Source organism: Caretta caretta, chromosome 1 (genome assembly GCF_965140235.1).
Source record: "Caretta caretta isolate rCarCar2 chromosome 1, rCarCar1.hap1, whole genome shotgun sequence".
Lineage (NCBI taxonomy): Eukaryota > Metazoa > Chordata > Testudines > Cheloniidae > Caretta > Caretta caretta.
Genome location: NC_134206.1, coordinates 168,272,329 through 168,292,757, shown reverse-complemented (window position 1 = coordinate 168,292,757; position 20,429 = coordinate 168,272,329). Strand labels below are relative to the sequence as shown.

The window sequence follows — 20,429 nt, the reverse complement described above, 5'->3', positions numbered from 1 at the left end:
TGTTAACAGGAAAAGGGTATGAATTAAAATGCACAATTATAAACACATATGACAATTATAAATGCGTTTCAGAAAAATTATTATTCCTTATAATAGCAGCATCTTACTCCATCTGGCTTTGAAGGTCAGTGCTGCCTCAGTTTCCTCACTGCCATCTGTCTTCCATGAACTTACAGGCTACCATAACACTTTTTGACCTTTGGTCAAAAGTCTGCCCCTCTTTCAGAGTAAAATGAAGTTCTGAACAAAATGAGCATAATCCTTCCTTTCAGCTTCATTACAGGATCCCAGCCCTGCTTCAAAGGTCTGTTTTCTCCAAGCTGTAGCTTTTCTTTTTGTATACTCTTCCACCAGCCTCCAAACCTGTTTCTATTTGGCTCTTAGGAAAATCTTAAAATGCATTGCTTCAGTTTACTGACTCACAGGTTATGCATAAACAGTGAATTGTAACCTCTTTGTACATAAATTAAACCTCTTGACATGTAAAAGGCAAAACCAACAGCTTCTCTTCACTCAAAGCCTAGAAATAACCAAGTCTAGAAATAAAAAAATCAAAATCAAACTCAAACAATATCCCTCTCACTAGCAAATACTAGCACTCAGCATATACGTATACAGCACTTAAGTATATTAAATCCTGCGTCACTGTGGTGGGATGAAGTAGATCGGGGTAGTCAATTGGATCGCAGGCCAAATCTGGGTTGCTAGATGCTTTTGAACTGACCCCAAAATCTTTTTATTTACTTATTATAATTATTGTTGTTTGATTATACCTGGACCAAGAAATTTGGACCTTGACAAAAAATAATTGACTACCTCTGGATTAGATGACCTCTTTTGTTCCCCTCCAGCGCTGCATTTCTATGGTTCTATGACTATATCGATTCTTCCTATTAAAGCCTGGGTAAATAGATGGACTTCAGACTGTGCCCAAAAAGCCAAGTGATGCAAGTTATTTCAGGCAAACATGGAAAGTGGCCCCTCATGAAGAATAAACTGCAGGCAACTCCCTCTTTTAAACTGAAAGACCCATCATCTCATGCCACTGACTGTAGCTCTGGCAATATGGCATAGGCAGTCTGTCAAGCCGTTACGAATTTATAGATCAAAACCAATACCTTATACTTCATTTGGAATCTAACGGACAAACAGTGAAGATCCTGTTGCCTTATGCTTCTGCTGAGAGAAGCCTCTAAGGTTACATCTACACTTAAAACACTGCAGCAGTCATACTCACTACAGCAACAGGATCGGTTCTTCCACTGCTGTAAGTAATCTACCTCCCCAAGAGGCAGTACCTAGGTCAAAGGAAGAATTCTTCTGTCGACCAAGTGCTGTCTACACTGGAGATTAGGTTGGCATAGCTGTCTCTCAACTGTGTGGATTTTTCTTCACTCCCCTGAGAAACATAGCTGTGCCAATGTAAATTTCCAGTGTAGACCAGTCCATAGTGGCTAACATTCTGCATCGGCTTCAGTTTCTGGGTGGATTTAAGATGTAACTCTACGTAGATAATGTGACAAAAATAATAATATTCTGCACAACTCTTACTTAATTGAATTTACTGACTTTAGGATCCATTGTATTAAAAATCAAATTTTGTCATTGTGAGATTGAGTGCAACTTCATATGTGCTAATGTAATTCCTCCAGTTATTAGCCCTTTGACACAACCCCCCTGGAGGGGTGCGCATATATTAGCTCAAACTGGATTTTCCAGGGACCAACAGACAAAGAAAGGGTTTTTGGGTAAATAGCCTGGTTTTAAACTGGCTCAGTGCTTTCTTCCTGATGCAGCAAACAGACAGGACCCCTGGTCCCTGGAAGGCCCCAATCCTTAGGGTAGGATTGGAAGGACTTGGACTATTGAGAGCCCATGAGACTGGGTGCTAGTTTTGAACTGGGGCTGTTATGAACTTGTGATCCCTTTGTGGGGGTTTGAAGGACTGCTCCTGCCAGATCACATGTTAGTTGTCATGATCTCTGGAAAGTTTATTAGCATGCATGCACATTCTTTTATTGTTTTAATATGTTTTCTCTGTAATGCTTTCACCCAAAGAATAAATAAGCTTGCGTAGAAAGAGTTGTGTGGAAAATTATAATTGTAGCAATTACACTCTGTATCGTCTCTGAGAAGAGAAGCTAAGCAGGTCTGCTTAGGCAGCCTGACTTTGCTGGTGAATTCACAGTATAATCAGGAAACTGTGCAGCCTGGAAATATCTTGGTCAGGAGGCAGAGAGTCACATGTCTCCACCCAAGAGAGGTGATGGCCAGGGGAGCTGGAAGCCTGAGAGTGGGTACCTTTGTTGAACCACTGAGGGGAAATACAGATGCAGCTGCCTTGAATTGTGACAGAGCACAATTCAGTTATCTAGTCTTGAAATGACAAAGGCATAGATTATGGTGGCTAGGTCTGTATCCAGAAGAAGTTTGACAGTCTTATTCAGTAATGCTATTTGGTCATATTTGAGCAAGAGCTGACAGTCCAACAATATCTCCAGATTGCGAACTCTTGTAATGAAGGATGGACATGCACTCTTTGTCAAATCTTTGCCACAGCTTCCAGTTACTTCCCCTAACCTGCCATTGTCTTCTTAACTATGAAAAGGCCACTTGAGCTCGTGGGCCTGTCACCTTTTTTATGACATCTAGAAGTCTGTGTCCATACTGACTACTTGGCAAAAATGTGACTGTTCTTCATTTTATCTCTGTACTTTCTGTTTCATAGAACCTGCTTGCAAGCACATTCGCAAGGGATTGGAACAAGGCCATTTGAAAAAGGCATTGCTGAATGTGGAGTGGAACATTTGTCAGGACTGCAAGACGGACAATAAGAGACAAGATAAATGTGAAGAGGAAGCTGATGAAAGCCCTTCAATATGGTTATGTCTAAAATGTGGCCATAGGGTATTTCTCTTTTTTTTTAAATACCCTTCAATGTTGCATAATGCAGTTAAGAAAGAGAGCGTCCAATTAACCCTCTAAATTTTCATTTACTGTTAAACTTGTAGCCAGATGTGGTGCTACACAAATGATTTAATATAGTTCAATCTGGCAAAAAGTGTCTGCTCTGAATTGCTACTAAAAGTATCTAGAAGCTTGGCACAAAGGCATTTAGCAGACTTAAGGACCAGACTCCATCATGATGACTTCCACTTCTTGAAAATACAGACTATTTTGCTTGTAATAATATTTAATATTTCTATTAATATTTCTATTGCAGGAGCTTATATGTAGTAGTAATATGGGTTACTTAATTTAGAATCATGTACGCCTAATAGTTTTTTTCATTTTTTAGGACTTAAAGTTGGGATTTTCAAAAACACCTAAGGAAGTTATGTGTCCAAATCCCTTACTATTTGATAATTATCCTTTATTCAACTAGTACCTTTTGTCTGTAGACATAAACTTAAGGACGTATTCATACTAATTATTTTATTTGCTTAGCTAATTGTTAGCTATTTATTAAAAATTTGTTTATAGTCTGAATTTATTTTTTTTTTCCACTTGATAGTCCATTGGGTTTTGTGACACTTCTGGTTATCAATGTTATAGGGCTGTGGCAGAAATTCTCAAGAGCAACATGCTTTAAAGCATTATACAACACCAAGATCAGAACCCCATTGTTTGGTTCTCAGTTTGGACAACTGGAGTGTGTGGTGAGTTTGTCAGGCAACAGTTATAAGTCATAACTGGAAGAAAATAAAAACTGGGGTGTGATTTTATTTGTGTTTTGTTTGTAGACTTCTCAAAATAATACACTGAAACTTTCAGGATATTTCCATACAAAAAAAACTTTTTACTTAGAGTTATGGTTGCTGAAATAATTAATAAAATCTTTTACTACAGTGTTACCGTAAGACTGACCCTGACCAGTTAGTTAATATTGTTAACATTTAATACATTCACTTAATAATAATATTGAAATGTGAACAGGTTCATGTTAACATCCCACATCAACCTTAATGCTGTCACTCAAGAGACACACTCTTTCAGTCTGAACATTACTAATATACATATATCTTAGGCTACGTAACATAATTAGTGATAAATGTTAAATCTTTCAGTCTTGTTAGAAATTAAGGTTTTAGTGGTCATACTGTAATTGTGCTTTTTAGATAAAGTTGCTGTGGTGATTTATACAATGACTAACTCTTAAGTGAAATATTTAGTGTGTAAATTTCCTTCTTTTAAAAGATATTCTAAATTGTGTGACACAAATATTGCACCTAGTTTATAAAAAAAAAAAAATTATTACATCAGGCTTTCTGGTGTAAAAACAACTGACTTCATGAAGAATTTAAAACTGATTGGTGTGATACAGTATTTCACTGTAAAGTGGATGTTTAAAACTAAAAGCCAAACATAGTTCTTCAAATCTCTTGGTGTGATTAATATACAAAGGAGATGCTAAAACCTTAGATTAATCTCTTATACAGTATAAAAAGAACTTTGCAATCGCTCTCCTCCATTCAAAACTTTTTAGCTGATATAGAGACAGTGAAGAGGATGGTACCTATTTAAGTTTTTGTCATGTGTTGCCCATTAAAATGGTGATTGTGAGCCTTTTTAAAAATTTACCAAGTTTCCAAAACAGTTGACAAAAAAATAGATTCCTAAGTAGGTTAGATGAAAGATTGGTTATATATAGATGTTCTTTCCATGCTTTGTATTGAGGATCCTAGTGGGTTAGAAAAAAAAGCTTCATTATAAACGTCCTCTGCTGCCAAAAACGGGAGTCAATCCATACTTCCTTGTAATCCTGAAATCTGCTAAATGCATTTGTGCCTAACACTTTAAAAATAAGTGTACTTTATATATCCTCATTTAGGATGTTTCAGTATGTCAAAGCAGGTCTGTTTGGTTACATATGTTAGTGCAAGTCTATACCATGTAACAGGACAGGTGGTTCCTCAAAGTCAGAGTTGAGGTAGATTGACAGGACAGTATGGGGAAGGTTGCATTGTTCTCCCAATGCTGTATCTGCTCTGTGGATAAATAGAATATTTCCATCTAACAGTGTGGCTATTCTCAGCAAAATTACATGAAACACAGTGCAGTGATCTAGTGGTATACTTATTTGGTTTTTGTTCTCATAGAAATAAACACACAACTGTATCAGCAATAAAAAAAGGCAATAAAACTAAACATTAACAGGATAAGCAGAATATACTTGTTCATGTCTTATTCAGACTAAATATAACAAAATAAATGTTTGGATAGAATAAACTTCAACTTTTATTCTTGTATCCACTAATATTTGTAATCATTTCCTTTGGGGCCTGATCCTTTATTTTCTTTATTCAGGCAGAACTCCCACTGAATTTGAGTTTTGCATGAGTAAGGACTGCAGGATGGCCTAAAGTCAACATAGAATCATAGAATATCAGTGTTGGAAGGGACCTCAGGAGATCATCTAGTCCAACCCCCTGCTCAAAGCAGGACCAATCCCCAGTTTTTGCCCCAGATCCCTAAATGGCCCCCTCAAGGATTGAACTCACAATTTAGCAGGCCAATGCTCAAACCACTGAGTTATCCCTCCCCCAGTTAGGGTTTATATGATCCCCACCTCCCATATCCCTGCACTCTTTTTCTTTAATGAAGGTAAATTGGTATCAAAAATTGTTATAAAATTATAGCATTTACAGATGTGTATAATGGAGTAGTTCAGAAATGACCTAGATGTTGTGATTTGATGCCATATAAATATAATTTTAATTTTTTTTTTTATTGCACTCCTTTGGCTTCTTTTTCGGAGAAAGGTGCTACTTGTGTGATAATGAAGTCCCATATAATAGTTCAAATCGATTGGGCCAATTCGTGGATTGTGTTAGAAAACAAGCTTGTGTTGACACACCAAGTACAGGTAAGTACGTGTAAGCTATATAGTACACTGAAAGCGCCTTGAGTCCAGCAGACATGGCTGTAAATCAAGACAATACAATATTAATTGTGCGGTTTAGATGTCAGGAAATGGGGTCAGGATTTCACCTAATGTTTCTAAACCTTTTCAAAAGGAAAATATGGGAACAGAAAAAATTCTTTATGGAATCAGAATCTTGTTCTTAGAGTATGTGTTATGTAGATTCCACTCTAGGGGCACAAGATGCATATGAGATGAGATTGTGAAAAGTAGCATCCGTGCCTGTGTTGTGCATGTCCCCATGGGGGACCTCTCTGAGGCCATAAAGGGCAAGGTGGCTGCAACTATATCTCAGTTCTCTTTTATTTCCCATAGCAGCAAGGAATGTCTGCACCCTGTCCCTTAGTGGAATTTTCCCCTCCTTGCAATTTTTCTCTAGGTAGAGCAATTTCCCAGCAAATTCTCCCTCTTTTTTTATATTTAGTTTTATTATTTTTTAAAACTTAACTTCTCAGCACTTTGCACCACTACCTTAATCTAAATAGACAGATTCAAAGCTGACCCTCCTTATGCAGTATTCTACAGAGAGAAGGTGATGTTGAGATCTCATCCCAAGTTTACTCCCAAAGTTGTCAGATTTCCATTTTAAGTGGAAATCTATTAATGTCCCTGTTTTCTTTCCAAAACCCCATTCTCCTTCAGGGGATAAGAAACTTTACACCTTGGATGTTCTAGGTTTTTGCTATATTATCTTGATAGGCCAAAGCCCTTTGGACAGTCTCCCTGTCTTTGTTGCCATAAGCAGCACTTCTAAGGGGCAAGCCATTTCTTCCCAGCCAGTATCTCAATAGGTTGAAATGCACTAGGTAATCTATCACATGCTGCTACACCCCTTCCACCAAATATCAAAGCTCATTCTACTAGAGCACAGGCTACCTTCTCTGCATGCTTTACATGGATCCCCACTGAAGTCTGCAAGGAAGCTACGCAGAGTAATCTCACTGCTGTATTAAATACTATACCTTTGACCTGGCCACGAGATCAGACACCAAATTTGGAAGGCCACTGTTTAGTTACTGGCAATTAGGACTCCAGAATGGGGCACTGCTTATTGGCCACCTAGAGTGGAATCCGCAAAGAGTCCTACTCAAAGAAGAAAAAGCCATTAATTGCCTTATAGTAACTGGTTCTTCTAGATGTCATCCTTCTATTCATATTTGTTCAGAGTCCTCTTTACCTGAGATTTTGAATTAGCAAGGGAACTGAGAGATGGTTGTGGCTGCTCTGCCATTTATGTCCATGGCTGGGGGATGGGGAGGCACAAAGACATGGCTATTCTAATTTCATGCAAGGAGCATGCACATCTAAAATGGGATGACAGCATCTCTAAGAACCAAGTACTATAAGGTAAATAACCATTTTTTCTAGGTGAGTATGACTGAATACAACTTTCTCTGAATTAGTAGTGCTAATCCATTTCTTAGCAGACAAGTTATCGTCACAACTGGCAGTTTTAGCAGAAAAACTGAGGATTCAGTGAGATTCGCTGAACTCCACTTTCACCTCTAAAATTGGTTCCTACAGATCAGAAATGAAGTATGTTGCCTGGGCCATATTTTATCTGTCCTGTGAACTATGTGGCTAAAACCATAACTGAAGTGTTCCTATTAATGTAGTTGCTTTGTTTCAAATTACATTTGTAGCCCTAGTCCACACTAGTTAAGATTTAAATTCCACCTCTCTTCACTTTGCTGGGCAGGCAGATGAGACAAATAACCTTTCCAATAGGTGAGGAACAGACAGGTAGCTCCACTGACTTCTGGGACAGACATCCTTAATTGTGATTATTGATGTATAAAAATTATTGCTAAGAAACAAGGCTAACATTTGTGCAGCATGATCTCAGATGCTGTAGTGGTGGGTACTGTAGAAAATGCTACGGTAGAATGACTTTTGACTCCACAGATATGGAATTTCCAAGAACACATTAAATTTCAAGGTGCATGTCTGTTAAATGACAGTATTCAACAGATGATTATATTAAACACCACAGTTAGTCTTGTTAAATTATGTTAGGTTTTGAGGTCACTTCTTGCACAGCATTGAAATGTTATATTTGAAATGTGATTCTTGAATGGCATGGGTTTAAAATTTAACCCTTGTAGTTTTCTACTGCTGTCTTTAAAGGTGGAGCATTTTTCCAGGTCCACAAAATATTTGAATGTTTCCAACTCACCCCAAGTATCTAACATTTTTCTTTTTTGTATTTCAGTGTCAAAAGATCAAGAAAACAAAGAGTTTGAAAATAAAAAAGTAGAAAAAGAAAACCAAAATGAGCAGGAGAAGGAAAACAACGAGGGCGTGATCAAAGAAGACAGTTCTTCAAATATCAGTGCAGCAGTGACTGTGAAAGGACTTAGTAACTTGGGGAATACATGTTTCTTTAATGCTGTTATGCAGGTATACTAAATATTGTTACAACCGCTTCAGATTCAGATTTTTAATGTTGTATTGTAGTAGCCCCAAAAGGACCTAAAATAGGTCAGGGCCTAATGTAGTAGATGCTGTACAGGCATGCAGACATGATCCCTTCCCGAAAGAACTTGCAGTCTAATTGGAGACCAAACAGAACAAGTCAGTTGTAGAGGAGAAAAAATGAAGGGTTTGGGGAGGGGAAACAGAGGATGATGGTTAATGAAAGCAAGATCACATAGATACTTAGGTTGATGAAAGAAGATCACATAGGTACTGTGGACATCAGGTATAGGAGATTTAAGAATTTTCAAATTATAAGTCTACTTTTCTCTTAAATCTCCGATACCTGATGTCTACAGTACCTAGCCATCATTTATAGGCAGCGCAGCAGAAATGGGTCTTGAGGGAAAGGTGATATTCCTGTTCCACATGGAAGCAAGTGGTCATTTGTGTGAGAAGCAGACAAATTGACATTCAAGGCTGGTCATGTGTAGTGGTTGGGAGAGAAGAACAACACAATAAGAGCAAATAACTAAAGGGGAACAGCTGCAGAGTTGTGAATGGTCCTCATGGTGAGTATGAGAAGCCTGAATTTGATAATGGTGAATAGGAAGCCAAAATAAGGACACAGAAAGGTGGGTACGTGACCAGAAAAACCTCTTGAATGGACTGGGGGGAGGGTTGGGGGGGGTGTAATGTGTGTCAGTGAGGTCAGAAAGGAGGTAGCAGTAGTAATGAAAGATGAGGGCCTGAACTAGGGTTCTAGAAGTGTAACAATAACTTAGCTGCTCTGATATAGTGGTTTTTATTAGCATATCTCAAAGTGCCTTTCAAAGGGAAGTAAGCATTACTATCCCCATTTTATAACTGGGCCACAGATGCAAAGAGACTTACCCAAGGTCATTCAGCGGGCCAGTGACAGCGAGGACTAGAACCCAGGTTCTCTTGTGTCCCAGTCCAGTGCTCTAGCCACTAAGCTATAGTGCCTTGTTCACTAGCCCACATTTGGAACTGTTATGAAGTGGCAGGATTTAGATACTGTCTGGATGTGGGAGGCAAGAGAGAGGCAAGAGTCAAATATGCCCCCCAGTTTACACACCTCGGTGACAAACAGAACGATGGTGGTGGTAGGACGAGGAGAGGTGGGCAGGGAGTTTTAGCCATATGAAGTTAAAATGATTGATGATAAATCTTGGAGGAGATATGCAGAAACACGTTGGGAGTGGAAAGGCAGACTTGTGAGTGACCAGTACAAACTGTTTGCTGTGTTATATTTATTACACTATAATGACTCATCTGTTTTGCCTATAATATGAACTATAGACTAACTCAGGGTATAGAGATTAAGGAAATAACTGAAAATGGTTGGTGCTAACTCTTTCAAATGTTAAATGTTTTAAACAAAAAGTTATTAATATTCTTTAACTTTAGAGTTCAGTGAAAATAACCCCATTTTCTCAAACTTCCTACAGTTGTATCTAATGTGGTAGTTTGCACTCAACTTCTAGGTGTTGAAAAATAATGTTGTAACCACTACATTACTCACTTTTTTTAATTGCATGAGTAGTTGACTTTTCCTAATTACCAGACGTTAATTTGATTTTTTTTGATCTCTTATAGAATTTATCGCAGACACCACTTCTGAGAGACCTGTTGAAGGAGGTTAAAATGCCTGGAACAACAGTTAACATTGAGCCACCGGAATTTTCAACAGTATGTATGCTGCAATTTATAAAGTAATTTTTTAGGTGCATTAAAAAAACAGTCAGTTGTTTTTTGGGGTTTTGAAGAAATTTTAGGGAAAAACCTAAGTCCTGGCTCCATTAAAGTCAGCGGGAGTTTTGCAATTGAATTCAGTGGAGTCAGGAGTTCACCCAAGATGTACAGTTAAGTAGCAGATTTAATATGCTGAATATTGTAAATTCATAGAAGTATTCCCATTACATTAAAAAAATTATTCATGTAACTTTGGCATCAGTGGGTCTGGTCAGATGCCACTTTCAATGAAATTTTAAAATTTGGAAAGGAAGGATAACCGCTGCCCTTTGCTGTGATCCTGCTATTCCTTCAGCCTGGGGACTCGGGAGCTTACACATTTTTGAAAATTTAAATGAAAGCTAAGGAAATCTCCGGACACTTAGAATTGAGGGTATTTTGGGGTTATTTTGTGCATTGTAAAACAAGAACAAACACAAAAATGTTGTTTAAAAATAAATAAGAGAAACCCAGAACATTAACAGTTGAAATTAAACAATACATTATCCTTAGTGAGCTGAGTCTAAGACTACTGTGTAATGAGGAAATATTCTCCAACCATTTCTGCCTTATGTTAACTTATTCCCTGTAGTTTCATTTAGAAAATCAGAGAAGTAGGCTTTTTCTAAATGTTTTATAATGGATCATATTTCAGGAAGTTAAAACAAGTGTTCAATTTTTATAATATTGAACTAATTTCAAATGACTCCATAACTCTGACTGAATTAAGAATGCAAAACAAAACTTGATTTTTGTTTTTGTTTAAAAAGGAACCTATGGTGATAAAACTTGAGCAGCCTGGGCCCCTTACATTAGCTATGTGCCAGTTCCTTTCAGAGATGCAAGAGACAAAAAAGGGAACTGTCACTCCTAAAGAACTCTTTGCTCAGATTTGTAAAAAGTGAGTATCTGCACATAATGCATTATAATAATGACTGAAAGAATTAATGGAAACATTGGATTATGTAGAAGTAGGGCAGTTTTTACTATTAACAAAAAACGTTTTCATTTACTTCTCACCGTGCATGTGTCAGCAGAGGTTCAGATGGTATTTATAAACTTTTCAAAGACATTGGTGTAGACTAAAATAGAAATGAGTTAAAGTGAAATGAAAAATCATATAAAATGAGACTTTCTACCCTCTCAGCTTCATATTTTTCAGAAGTTTCCATATACATACAGGTATCTGTTTCATCAGCTCTTGAGACTTGTTTCTGTCTTCTGTGGACAAGTTGAAAATAATTCACATTTTAATTTTATATATATTATATCATTCTCATTCTGTTTAAACAGAGCAATACGGTTTAAAGGTTACCAGCAGCAAGACAGTCAGGAATTGCTTCGTTATTTACTGGATGGGATGAGAGCAGAAGAGATCCAAGTAAGTACTTATTTCACTGTAGTATATAACAGTGTGGGTGTTCAACAAAGCGCTAAAATCAGTATACTTAAACAAAGTAAGCTTTTTCTTAATGTCTTTTATTATTGTTAGGTGTATTGTAAACAGAGCTAACTGTTTTAAGTTTTAGCCCTTTTCGTTAGGTCTGCAAGGAATTTTTAGAGTACATCCCAGCTAATACTGAACTGATTTGTCCACATTGTCATTTACATGATTGTGGGATCAACATTAGGATTATTGAGGAGGGCTAGTTAGAGGATTTCTTTATCCTCTCTCTTCCCAAACAATCATCCATAAAAGGAAGCTATTTAGGGAGTCCAGCTGCTTGTACTTGGGTCTGGCCATAGAGGGGAAAACAAGTCGATAAATATTGTTCTCTAGATAAAACTGTGGTCTTGAAGGAGTGCATTCTGGTGAATCTTGGGTTATTTTCTATCTTTTGATGATGATGTACTAATAGAATCAAGAGTACTAAACAGTGGGCCCAGTTCTGCCCATGTTGAAAGCAATGGGCTAATATTAACGTAACAAGAAGTTGAAATAGGTGTCTGAAGTCCCTCATAAATGTACATATTAATAAATTGCTGGCCTCATATTACTGTAAAAGCACCTTTAAAAGCAATTGGTTTGGAAGGTGGGTGGTTGTCTACAAGAGTTTTTTATAAAACAAATATTTTGTTTTAGTAGGGTGAGGGATCCTTCTGGAGGTTTTATGGTTTGTTTGCGTCAGGGCTTAGTTGGGAGACTGTTTCTTCCTTGGACTTCCTACTAAATACATTAACTGAAACACCTGGCAATGGCTTTAAAAAAGCCCAAATGTGGGACATATTTCATGTTTCTGCAGAGTGCAGTCTTGTTCCTTTCCTAGTATGGTTATAGTTTATTAATCTGAATTATTTTTAATTGGTGAATATGGAATTCTGTCCAACTGAAATGCTTAACTGAACACACATTTAGGAAACAATGTTTAATAAAGTCTTATGATGGAATATTTATTTACTCTAACTTTCAGCGAGTAAGTGTTGGAATATTTAAGGCATTGAATGACTCTGACCAAAAAAATGAAGAGCTAAAAAAGAAAATTAAAGGTAAAAGAACAATTAAAAATTATTTTTGATAACTGAAACCTGGACAGTGCATTCATTACTCATGCATTTTTTAAATATTTTCAAATGTAATTTAGTTGCATGATTTAGAATAAATTTTCTAAATTAATATATTTTCTAGAGTATCAGGTCTAAAAATTATGCTCATCCTCCTTATTCAAAGATGCAGCTGAGAAATGTTATAAAGATGCTGATTTAATTTAAACAATTTAAAACTATTTTTCTAACAGCCTCGATCCTCCTCTCTTTCTCCATACCTTCGTGCCACCGCGTTTGCCCGCCCCCCCCTTCCCCCCCAAATCTGTGCAGCTTATTTTTTTCTCTAGGAAAACAAACACAAAGCACAACAAATGCAAACCATAGACTTTACACTGCATCCTCCCTGTTTACACACAGCTTAACATCAAACCAAAGCGGTCAGTAATGTACAGGTGAAGTTATTGTATATGACTTATATATTTGAATGAATTCTCTGATTTTCAGAGTATGAAAAGAAAAAGGCAATACCAACCTTTGTGGACAGACTCTTTGGTGGAGAATTAACTAGCACAATCATGTGTGAGGAGTGCAGAACGGTATGTAGATGGTCTGCTTGGTATAGTCTAAAACACTGTGTATAAGACTTGTGCACAGAAGAAACAAGTAGTAATATATATAGAAATAAGATGTATTAGATGGGAATTTCTGAAATGAAGAAAACTTGGCAGCAGGAGCTGCAGGTTTCTCAAAAGGTAAAAATTTGATAGAAATATCTGTTCACCTGTACTGCAAATCTCATCTGTACTCTCAGGACTTGATGGGGGGGATGAGAACTGAATGCTTGGAGAGGATTGTGTGGAATTTTGTCTTCATTCTGAAAAACTGCAGGGATCTTGAGTTACGGGATTTAGTAGGGATGCTGGTTTTGGTTTATGGGTTCCTGTTTTGTAAATGTAAATTTTATGACTGTTTATATTTGTATGTGCAAGTAAGAGCATTGCATTGGGTGCAATCCCAGAAACAGGCAAAAGAGAAGGGAAATAAATGGCAAAGATGCTACATTCAAAAAATTCTAAGCCAGGACATTTTTTTGTTTGTTTTTTTGAGTGCCTAAAGTTAAGAGCTTAAGTCCATAGATAGGCATATAAATAAATGACCACACTTCAAGAAATGATGAACCCTTCTCTCCTGCCCCCATTACATCAATAGGGGAGTGCTAGCTTCTAATTTATGTTTAGACTTGTAAGAAAAACAAAGTTTCTCTAATGATATTAAGTAAAATCTGTTTGCTTAAGGTGTCCTTGGTCCACGAGTCTTTCCTTGATTTGTCACTGCCTGTGTTAGATGATCAGGTAAGAATAAGAGGTTTGGGTTTTTTTATATTCTGTTTTGGTGTGCAGTTCTGTTCGTTGGATCTTAGAGAGGACATTTTTAAAAATAAATAATTGCAAAAGGTGCTTATCTTCAATAATCTTACCTAATAAAGTTGCACAATAAAATGATAGAGAATGACAATGCATTTCCTTAAGGTAAGCCCTATAGGTTCTGGCTACACAAGCCCTCTTTGAAGATTATCTGATGGTTGGAAATGCTACTGTAGACAGGGCATTAGTGATTTTACTGCCTTGTCAGCTAATCTTCCTATCATTAGTTAGTGCCTTGGTCAGAGAAAAGATCTGCTACACTGAAAGGTTTGCTGACTTGTAAAGAATGTTACCTCAGGTAAGCATTTAGGTATTCTTCAGCGTCATGAGTCTAAAATTTAAATAGATCTCATGAAATATATCTCTGATATAGCTCAGATGACTCTTCAGATATTAAGTTCCTGTCTATTTACTGCATTGGGAACAGTAATGGAGGCTTCCTATCTAATGCTGATATTCAGAGCCTTATCAAATATTCTCAAGGTGAAGAGACATATGGTTCGAGCAGCTAATGTGTAAATGCATTTATTTAACTGATCAATCTAAAAAATATTTGAACTGTTTTAGATTTATATCTGTGTTTCATTTTTGCCATCAGCACACACATTATCTCCTTTCATCTTTAATATTTGTATTTAATACATGTAAGTAGTACTACAGTAAAAAAACAAAATTACTAAGGGAAGAAACTTAAAATATATATATTTCATCCAAAGGGTGCTTGGATAAAATGCTCCTGCATTGAACTGGCCTTTTTTCATATTAATAAAAGCAACTAGAGGGCCTGATCCTGCAAACACTTACTACCTATTTATTGAAGTCATTCTAAACTATCTAAAATATTTATCTTTTGTGGATTCAGTGAGATTCATATTAGTAAACCTGAACGTTAAGTTCCATCTTTAACTGTTTATGGCTTGGTTCTGCCACCCTGACTCTCAGTGAGTAGTATTGTACTCAGCAAGCATAGATTTCAGTGGGATTGCTTGTGGAGTAAGGTACTACTCAGTAAGCGTAAGAGCAGCGGAATCAGGCTCTTAGAGTGTGTGTGTGTGTGTGTAAATGTTTTGTTACAATACCTAAAAAGTCATCAGCTTAATTTGAAAATTCTCAATAATATGCCAATTTCTTTGCAATTTTATTTTGGGATGTTGTTGTTTTTTTTCAAAATAACATAATTGATATTAAATTAAATCTTTAATCTGAAGTCTTTGTCTTTGAAACTATGATGGTGGCACCATGTTTGTTTGTTTGGTGGTTTTGATTTTTAGAGTGTTAAGAAAAGTTCAAATGAAAAAAATGTTAAAAAGATGAAGGAAAAGGAGGATGAAGATGGTGAAGAGGATAAAGACAGTGACAGTTATATGAAGGAAAGGGGTGATAATCCTGGTGTAAGTAAGCACCTGCAGAAGAAAGCAAAGAAACAGGCCAAAAAGCAAGCCAAGGTTGGTTATGATGCAAAAATAAATATTAGGCACTTTCACCCTAGGCTTAAGATAAAATGCTAGACATTTTGTTTAGTCCACTTCTATGTGTAGGATGATCATTTTCAAGGGAACAACTAACAATTTCTCCCCACTCAAGTGCAAATATCTTATTTTACCTGTTGTGAAGTTGTATATATTTTCTGTTGCCTGCTTTCCTAATACAACGCTAGTTAATATTCCCAGAACTGCTGAACTAGTTAGTCATATGTTGCCTGACTAAAACAGCATTAACATACATCAGAAGGCTTTTCACTGATCAGTAACAGCACTTAGATGAAGCACTTAGATGGTTCTGAAGGAATATAGGCAAGAAAAACATTTTGGGGACATAAAAGAAATTCAGATTTACCCAGGAAGGGTATTCTAATTGGAAGTGTGGGGGGGGACTGCATCTGATTAGTTGAGTGAGAGTGATACTGGCCATAATCCTTTTGAGTTGATGCCCTCTAATTTTTATGATTGCTAAATTAGATCATTCCCTCTTTAAATGGCAATTCCTGTTGCTTAAAGTAATGAGGTATTTCCTAAATAAATGGTGCATAGCAGATAAAAATACAGCAACTTTTTCTCTGCTTTTATACAATATTGTACAGTACACTGCATATTTTTATTTGTAGAACCAGCGTCGGCAGCAAAAAATTCAAGGAAAGGTGCTTCAGATAACCAATGTATGTTCTATGGAACAGCCTGAAGAAAATGTGAAGGAAGATAAAGAAACAAAGGAAGAAATAAACTCTGATGTCACTGACCTGAAGAAAGAGGAAGAATCTTCCAATCAGTGTGAAGAACTTTGCTTAAATCAGAAAGATTTAAATAATCAAGAGACTAGTACAGATGTACATAGTGCCCATGAAAGTATAGAAGATCCAGAACAAGAATATGAAGATAATGAAACCAATATGGATGTTGCTATGAAAGGCTTAGTTTCTACTACTGAATGTATTAGTGAACTTGACAATCTATCTGTTAAAGAAGATGATCATGGGGAAGAGGAAGAACTTGCTACTAATTTAGAAAAATTACACTTAGATGTTGTTACTGACTCTGATATGGATATCTTGGATGACCTTCATATGGCTGAGTTAAAGACATATGAGGTGGTGAATGAGGACCCAGAAACTGCATTTTGTACTCTTGCAAACAGGGAAGACCTAAACATAGAAGAAGGTTCAATCCTTCATTGTTTATATCAGTTCACTCGTAATGAGAAACTCAGTGAGATCAATAAATTGCTCTGTGATGTATGTACACAAAGACGTTATGGACCAAAGACTAGTGGAAAAAGTATGCCAATTAAGTTTTACTTACAAACTAGAAAACCAACTCTGAATCTGTCCATATCTGCTATCTTCATTCTCTTTTTGTTTTTAAACAGGTTTGCATGGGTAATTTCTCTTGGATCTATTGATACCCAGTATTTACAGGCCAGACTGAACCCCTTTCTCCTATTAGTGAGCGCTTACTCATGAGTAGCCCCATGGTCTTCAATGGAACTACTTGTAAGTTACCACCAGTGTAGAGCAAGGGGGCTCACAGTCTGGCTCTATAGTAGGATGGAACATGAAACAATTTTTTTAACTCTTTAAATGTAAACTTTTAGTTACTGTAGCACATGAGCCATAGGAGGAAAACATGCAGAAATTTGCCCAACAGATTAACAAAAGCACCATTCAGCATGTAATTCTGTAGAAGTCCTAGAAATTAGTGTTAAAACTCACCCTATTCAAGCTGCTGATGTGGTGATTTGATATACACTAGTTAATTTCTTGAACTAGGACCATCATGAAGATGGCAGCTTATAAACCTTTATAATTTTGAAGGGAAATCATCAGTGTCTTAAACATATTATAATGATGGATGACATAAATTGTTTCCAGTCCTAGTACGTGATTTCACTCACTTTCATATTAGAAAAATTTTAGATGTTAAGTTATTGCATTATTCTTGACTATCTAACCAATGGTGCTTTCTCTTTCCTTTAGGTGAGAAGAAGCACGTTTACACTAATGCCAAAAAGCAAATGTTAATTTCTCTTGCTCCTCCAATTTTAACACTTCACTTAAAGAGATTTCAACAGGTATTGTTAACTGGTTAACTCTTGTATTTTAAAATTGTATATAGTAATAACCCATGGAAGTTAAAGGATCTTGACTTCCCTATAAATTTGTTCCATTAACTACTATTCTTTCTATAACTTTAGAAGTAATTTGAGAAATCTTCCTGATGCATTCATTCCTGCTACTCTTGCTGACTGTAATAGTTCTTAGAACTCTTGAGTTCTTTTAGCAAAAAGACATTTATTAAAACAACTTACCTACCAGGAATGCAAAATTAAGAAATACGGACAAAAATAAATTGACTCACGCTGAAAAACAAACTCACTAAATATGGAGAAGGATGATCTGCAACAGAGATTCACTCCAAGAAATACATAAATAGAAAGCAGTACAGCTAAAAGACATCTAAGTGCTGGTTGCGGGCAGTAAATTAGATACAAGCTTGCAATTTTTGAAGGGTGAGAAGATACAGAGCTTTCAGTTTAGGGCTCTTCAGTATCAGAAAAACAGCAATAAACTAGAGAGAAATGAGAAGGGGGAAATGAATATCAGAAAGGATTGACTGAAAAGTTTAAAATTATTAATTACATAATGCACCCTGGCCAAACAATCAAGAAGGGATATAACTGTCTAAGTAGCTGAAACTCCAGGGAGTGAGAGGAATTGTGTAAGATGATCCAGTGGGATACATTTGTGATTAAATTAAAGGAAGGAAGCTGGGGAAGCTTTTCTTTATATTCAACAATAGTACCTATTGAGCTGTAGAATAGCATTTGAATGGAAGTTATTGAAGGCTCATCACTTGAGACTTTTAAAACCAGGCTGGAGAATGTAGTATAAACAACCATTCTGCACTGTCTTTAGCAATGGATCAGAGGGGTCCTCCAACCAGAACTTTGAAAAGTATACTTTTCTTATAACTGTACTGCTATTGTCATTGATGCCAAGACATGCTAAATCTGTAAATTAAACAGCCATGTAGCCCTATGCTCCAGAGAAATGTGTAGAGAAACCATAAACAGGAGGAAATTTGGAACATGGCCATAAAGAACTGAAAAGCATTACTGTCGGATGTAATAGTTTGTCTTTCCTCTTCCCTACCCCCCAACTTTGTTTTCCATCCAAAGGTTGGTTGTGCTCTAAAATGAATCTTTTAAGTCTTTTTGGAATTTTTTTAAATAACTAAACTTGTAACCTTTTAAGAACAAACATGTATCACCTGTTTATATATGTGAAGATTTAAAGCCCTGTTTGTGTTTCTTCATTTCTATCTTATTTCTAGGCGGGATTTAATCTACGAAAAGTTAACAAACACATAAAGTTTCCAGAAGTGATAGACTTGGCTCCTTTCTGTGCAACTAAATGCAAGGCAAGTAAAAAAATCCTTTAATTCTTTTTCAGATAGTTGGACCAGTCAACCCATAGGCGCCGACTCTGTGGATGCTCCAGGGGGAAATATTAGAGGGTGCTCCACACCCACCAGCAGCCAAGTTCCCCCCACCTCCACCCCCTCCTTGCCTCCTCTTCCTCCCCTGAGTGTGCTGAGTCCCCGCTCCTCCCCCTCTCCCTCCCTCCCTCCCAGTACTTCCTGCTCGCCGCCAAGCAGCTGTTTGACGGTGCTTAGGACTTTCCAGGAGGGAGGGGGAAGAGCAGGAACGTGGTGCGCTCACGGGAGGAGGTGGAGAAGAGGCAGGGCATGGGTGGGGACTTGGGGGAATGGGGGCGGGAAGGCAGCGGGGCTGGGGTGGGAAAAGGCAGGGTGGGGCGGGGACTTTAGGGAACGGGTGGAATGGGGTGGGGTGAGGGCGGTGCAGGGGCAGGGCCAGAGGCGGTACACGGGTGGGGGGAGTACCCACTGGGCAGAGGGGAAGTCAGTGCCTATGGGTCAACCCTTACAGCAAGAGATGTTTGTTTTTTGAAAACTGTTTTGGTATGTTCTCAAAACAGTCAGCCATTAATCAGAATCTCCACATACCATATCTCAGAACTTCACTGACCACATCATATGGCAATATATGATAGACTATATGTAAGTACAATTAAGCTCTGCTGTAGCATACTTCAAATTTTAAACATTGGTCATATCCATTGTCATTAACACATTGCTTCTATACTGACAAGCAGAATCAGAACTGACTTAGTACAGAACAATGGAATCGGAGCAGACTGGTGTGAAAGGCTGACATTTCAGCTAGCTTAGATCTCATTATCTTACTACACTGATACTATAACAAAATTGTCACTTCACAGAACATTGCTGAAGGGAATACAAGAGTATTGTACTCTCTCTATGGGGTGGTTGAACATAGTGGCACAATGAGGTCTGGACACTATACTGCCTATGCAAAGATGAGAACTGTGAGAAACTATCTTTCTGATCTTGTCCTCTGTGGAGAAATTCCCCAAGGTAAGCGTCACCGGTATTTTTACAACAGTCCAATCTTAAATGGAATTTCTCTAACTGGTGGTAACCTGTGACATTTCTGCTTCAGCGCTACTTTTAAGATTTTTTTTTTTTTTTAACAGCTTTAGAAGCTGAATCAGCGGGACAGTGGTTTCACATCAGTGATACCCATGTGCAACCCGTGGCTGTATCTAAAGTGCTGAAGTCACAAGCTTATCTCCTGTTCTACGAACGACTGCTATAACTAACCTGGGATGCATTCCTCACACAATACTTTATGGTTTTTAAATATCTTAAAATAAAGAAATGTTAAATCAGAGAAAAATGACGTCTAAATCATGTTCAGTTAGACTTAAAACTGTCTACCACAGAAATCTCATGTTTCCTAGAAATACTGGCAGATGAAATATTAATTTATACTTTTGTAATAGTTCCATTGCTTTTAAATAAAAAGCTATTTTGTCTTTTTCCATAACATAA

General features: G+C 37.1%; 1 protein-coding gene across 4 annotated transcripts in view; it reads left to right on the top strand.

Annotated features, from left to right (window-relative positions):
- USP16 (ubiquitin specific peptidase 16) overlaps positions 1-20,429 on the top strand; it is a 23,034-nt gene extending 2,605 nt beyond the window's left edge. For 2 of the 4 annotated variants that reach the window (XM_075133267.1, XM_075133266.1), the window contains exons 3-18: positions 2,729-2,907; positions 3,556-3,659; positions 5,763-5,866; positions 8,136-8,323; positions 9,959-10,051; positions 10,864-10,994; positions 11,387-11,474; positions 12,505-12,580; positions 13,082-13,173; positions 13,873-13,929; positions 15,273-15,446; positions 16,106-16,772; positions 17,471-17,565; positions 18,828-18,914; positions 19,796-19,952; positions 20,072-20,429. In XM_075133267.1, the coding sequence (XP_074989368.1) occupies positions 2,729-2,907; positions 3,556-3,659; positions 5,763-5,866; positions 8,136-8,323; positions 9,959-10,051; positions 10,864-10,994; positions 11,387-11,474; positions 12,505-12,580; positions 13,082-13,173; positions 13,873-13,929; positions 15,273-15,446; positions 16,106-16,772; positions 17,471-17,565; positions 18,828-18,914; positions 19,796-19,952; positions 20,072-20,193 (2,414 nt within the window). In that variant the 3' untranslated portion in view covers positions 20,194-20,429. Of the gene's footprint in view, positions 1-2,728; positions 2,908-3,555; positions 3,660-5,762; positions 5,867-8,135; positions 8,324-9,958; positions 10,052-10,863; positions 10,995-11,386; positions 11,475-12,504; positions 12,581-13,081; positions 13,174-13,872; positions 13,930-15,272; positions 15,447-16,105; positions 16,988-17,470; positions 17,566-18,827; positions 18,915-19,795; positions 19,953-20,071 lie in introns of those variants that run through there. The other 2 variants (XR_012670332.1, XR_012670331.1) reach the window with 2 other exon arrangements.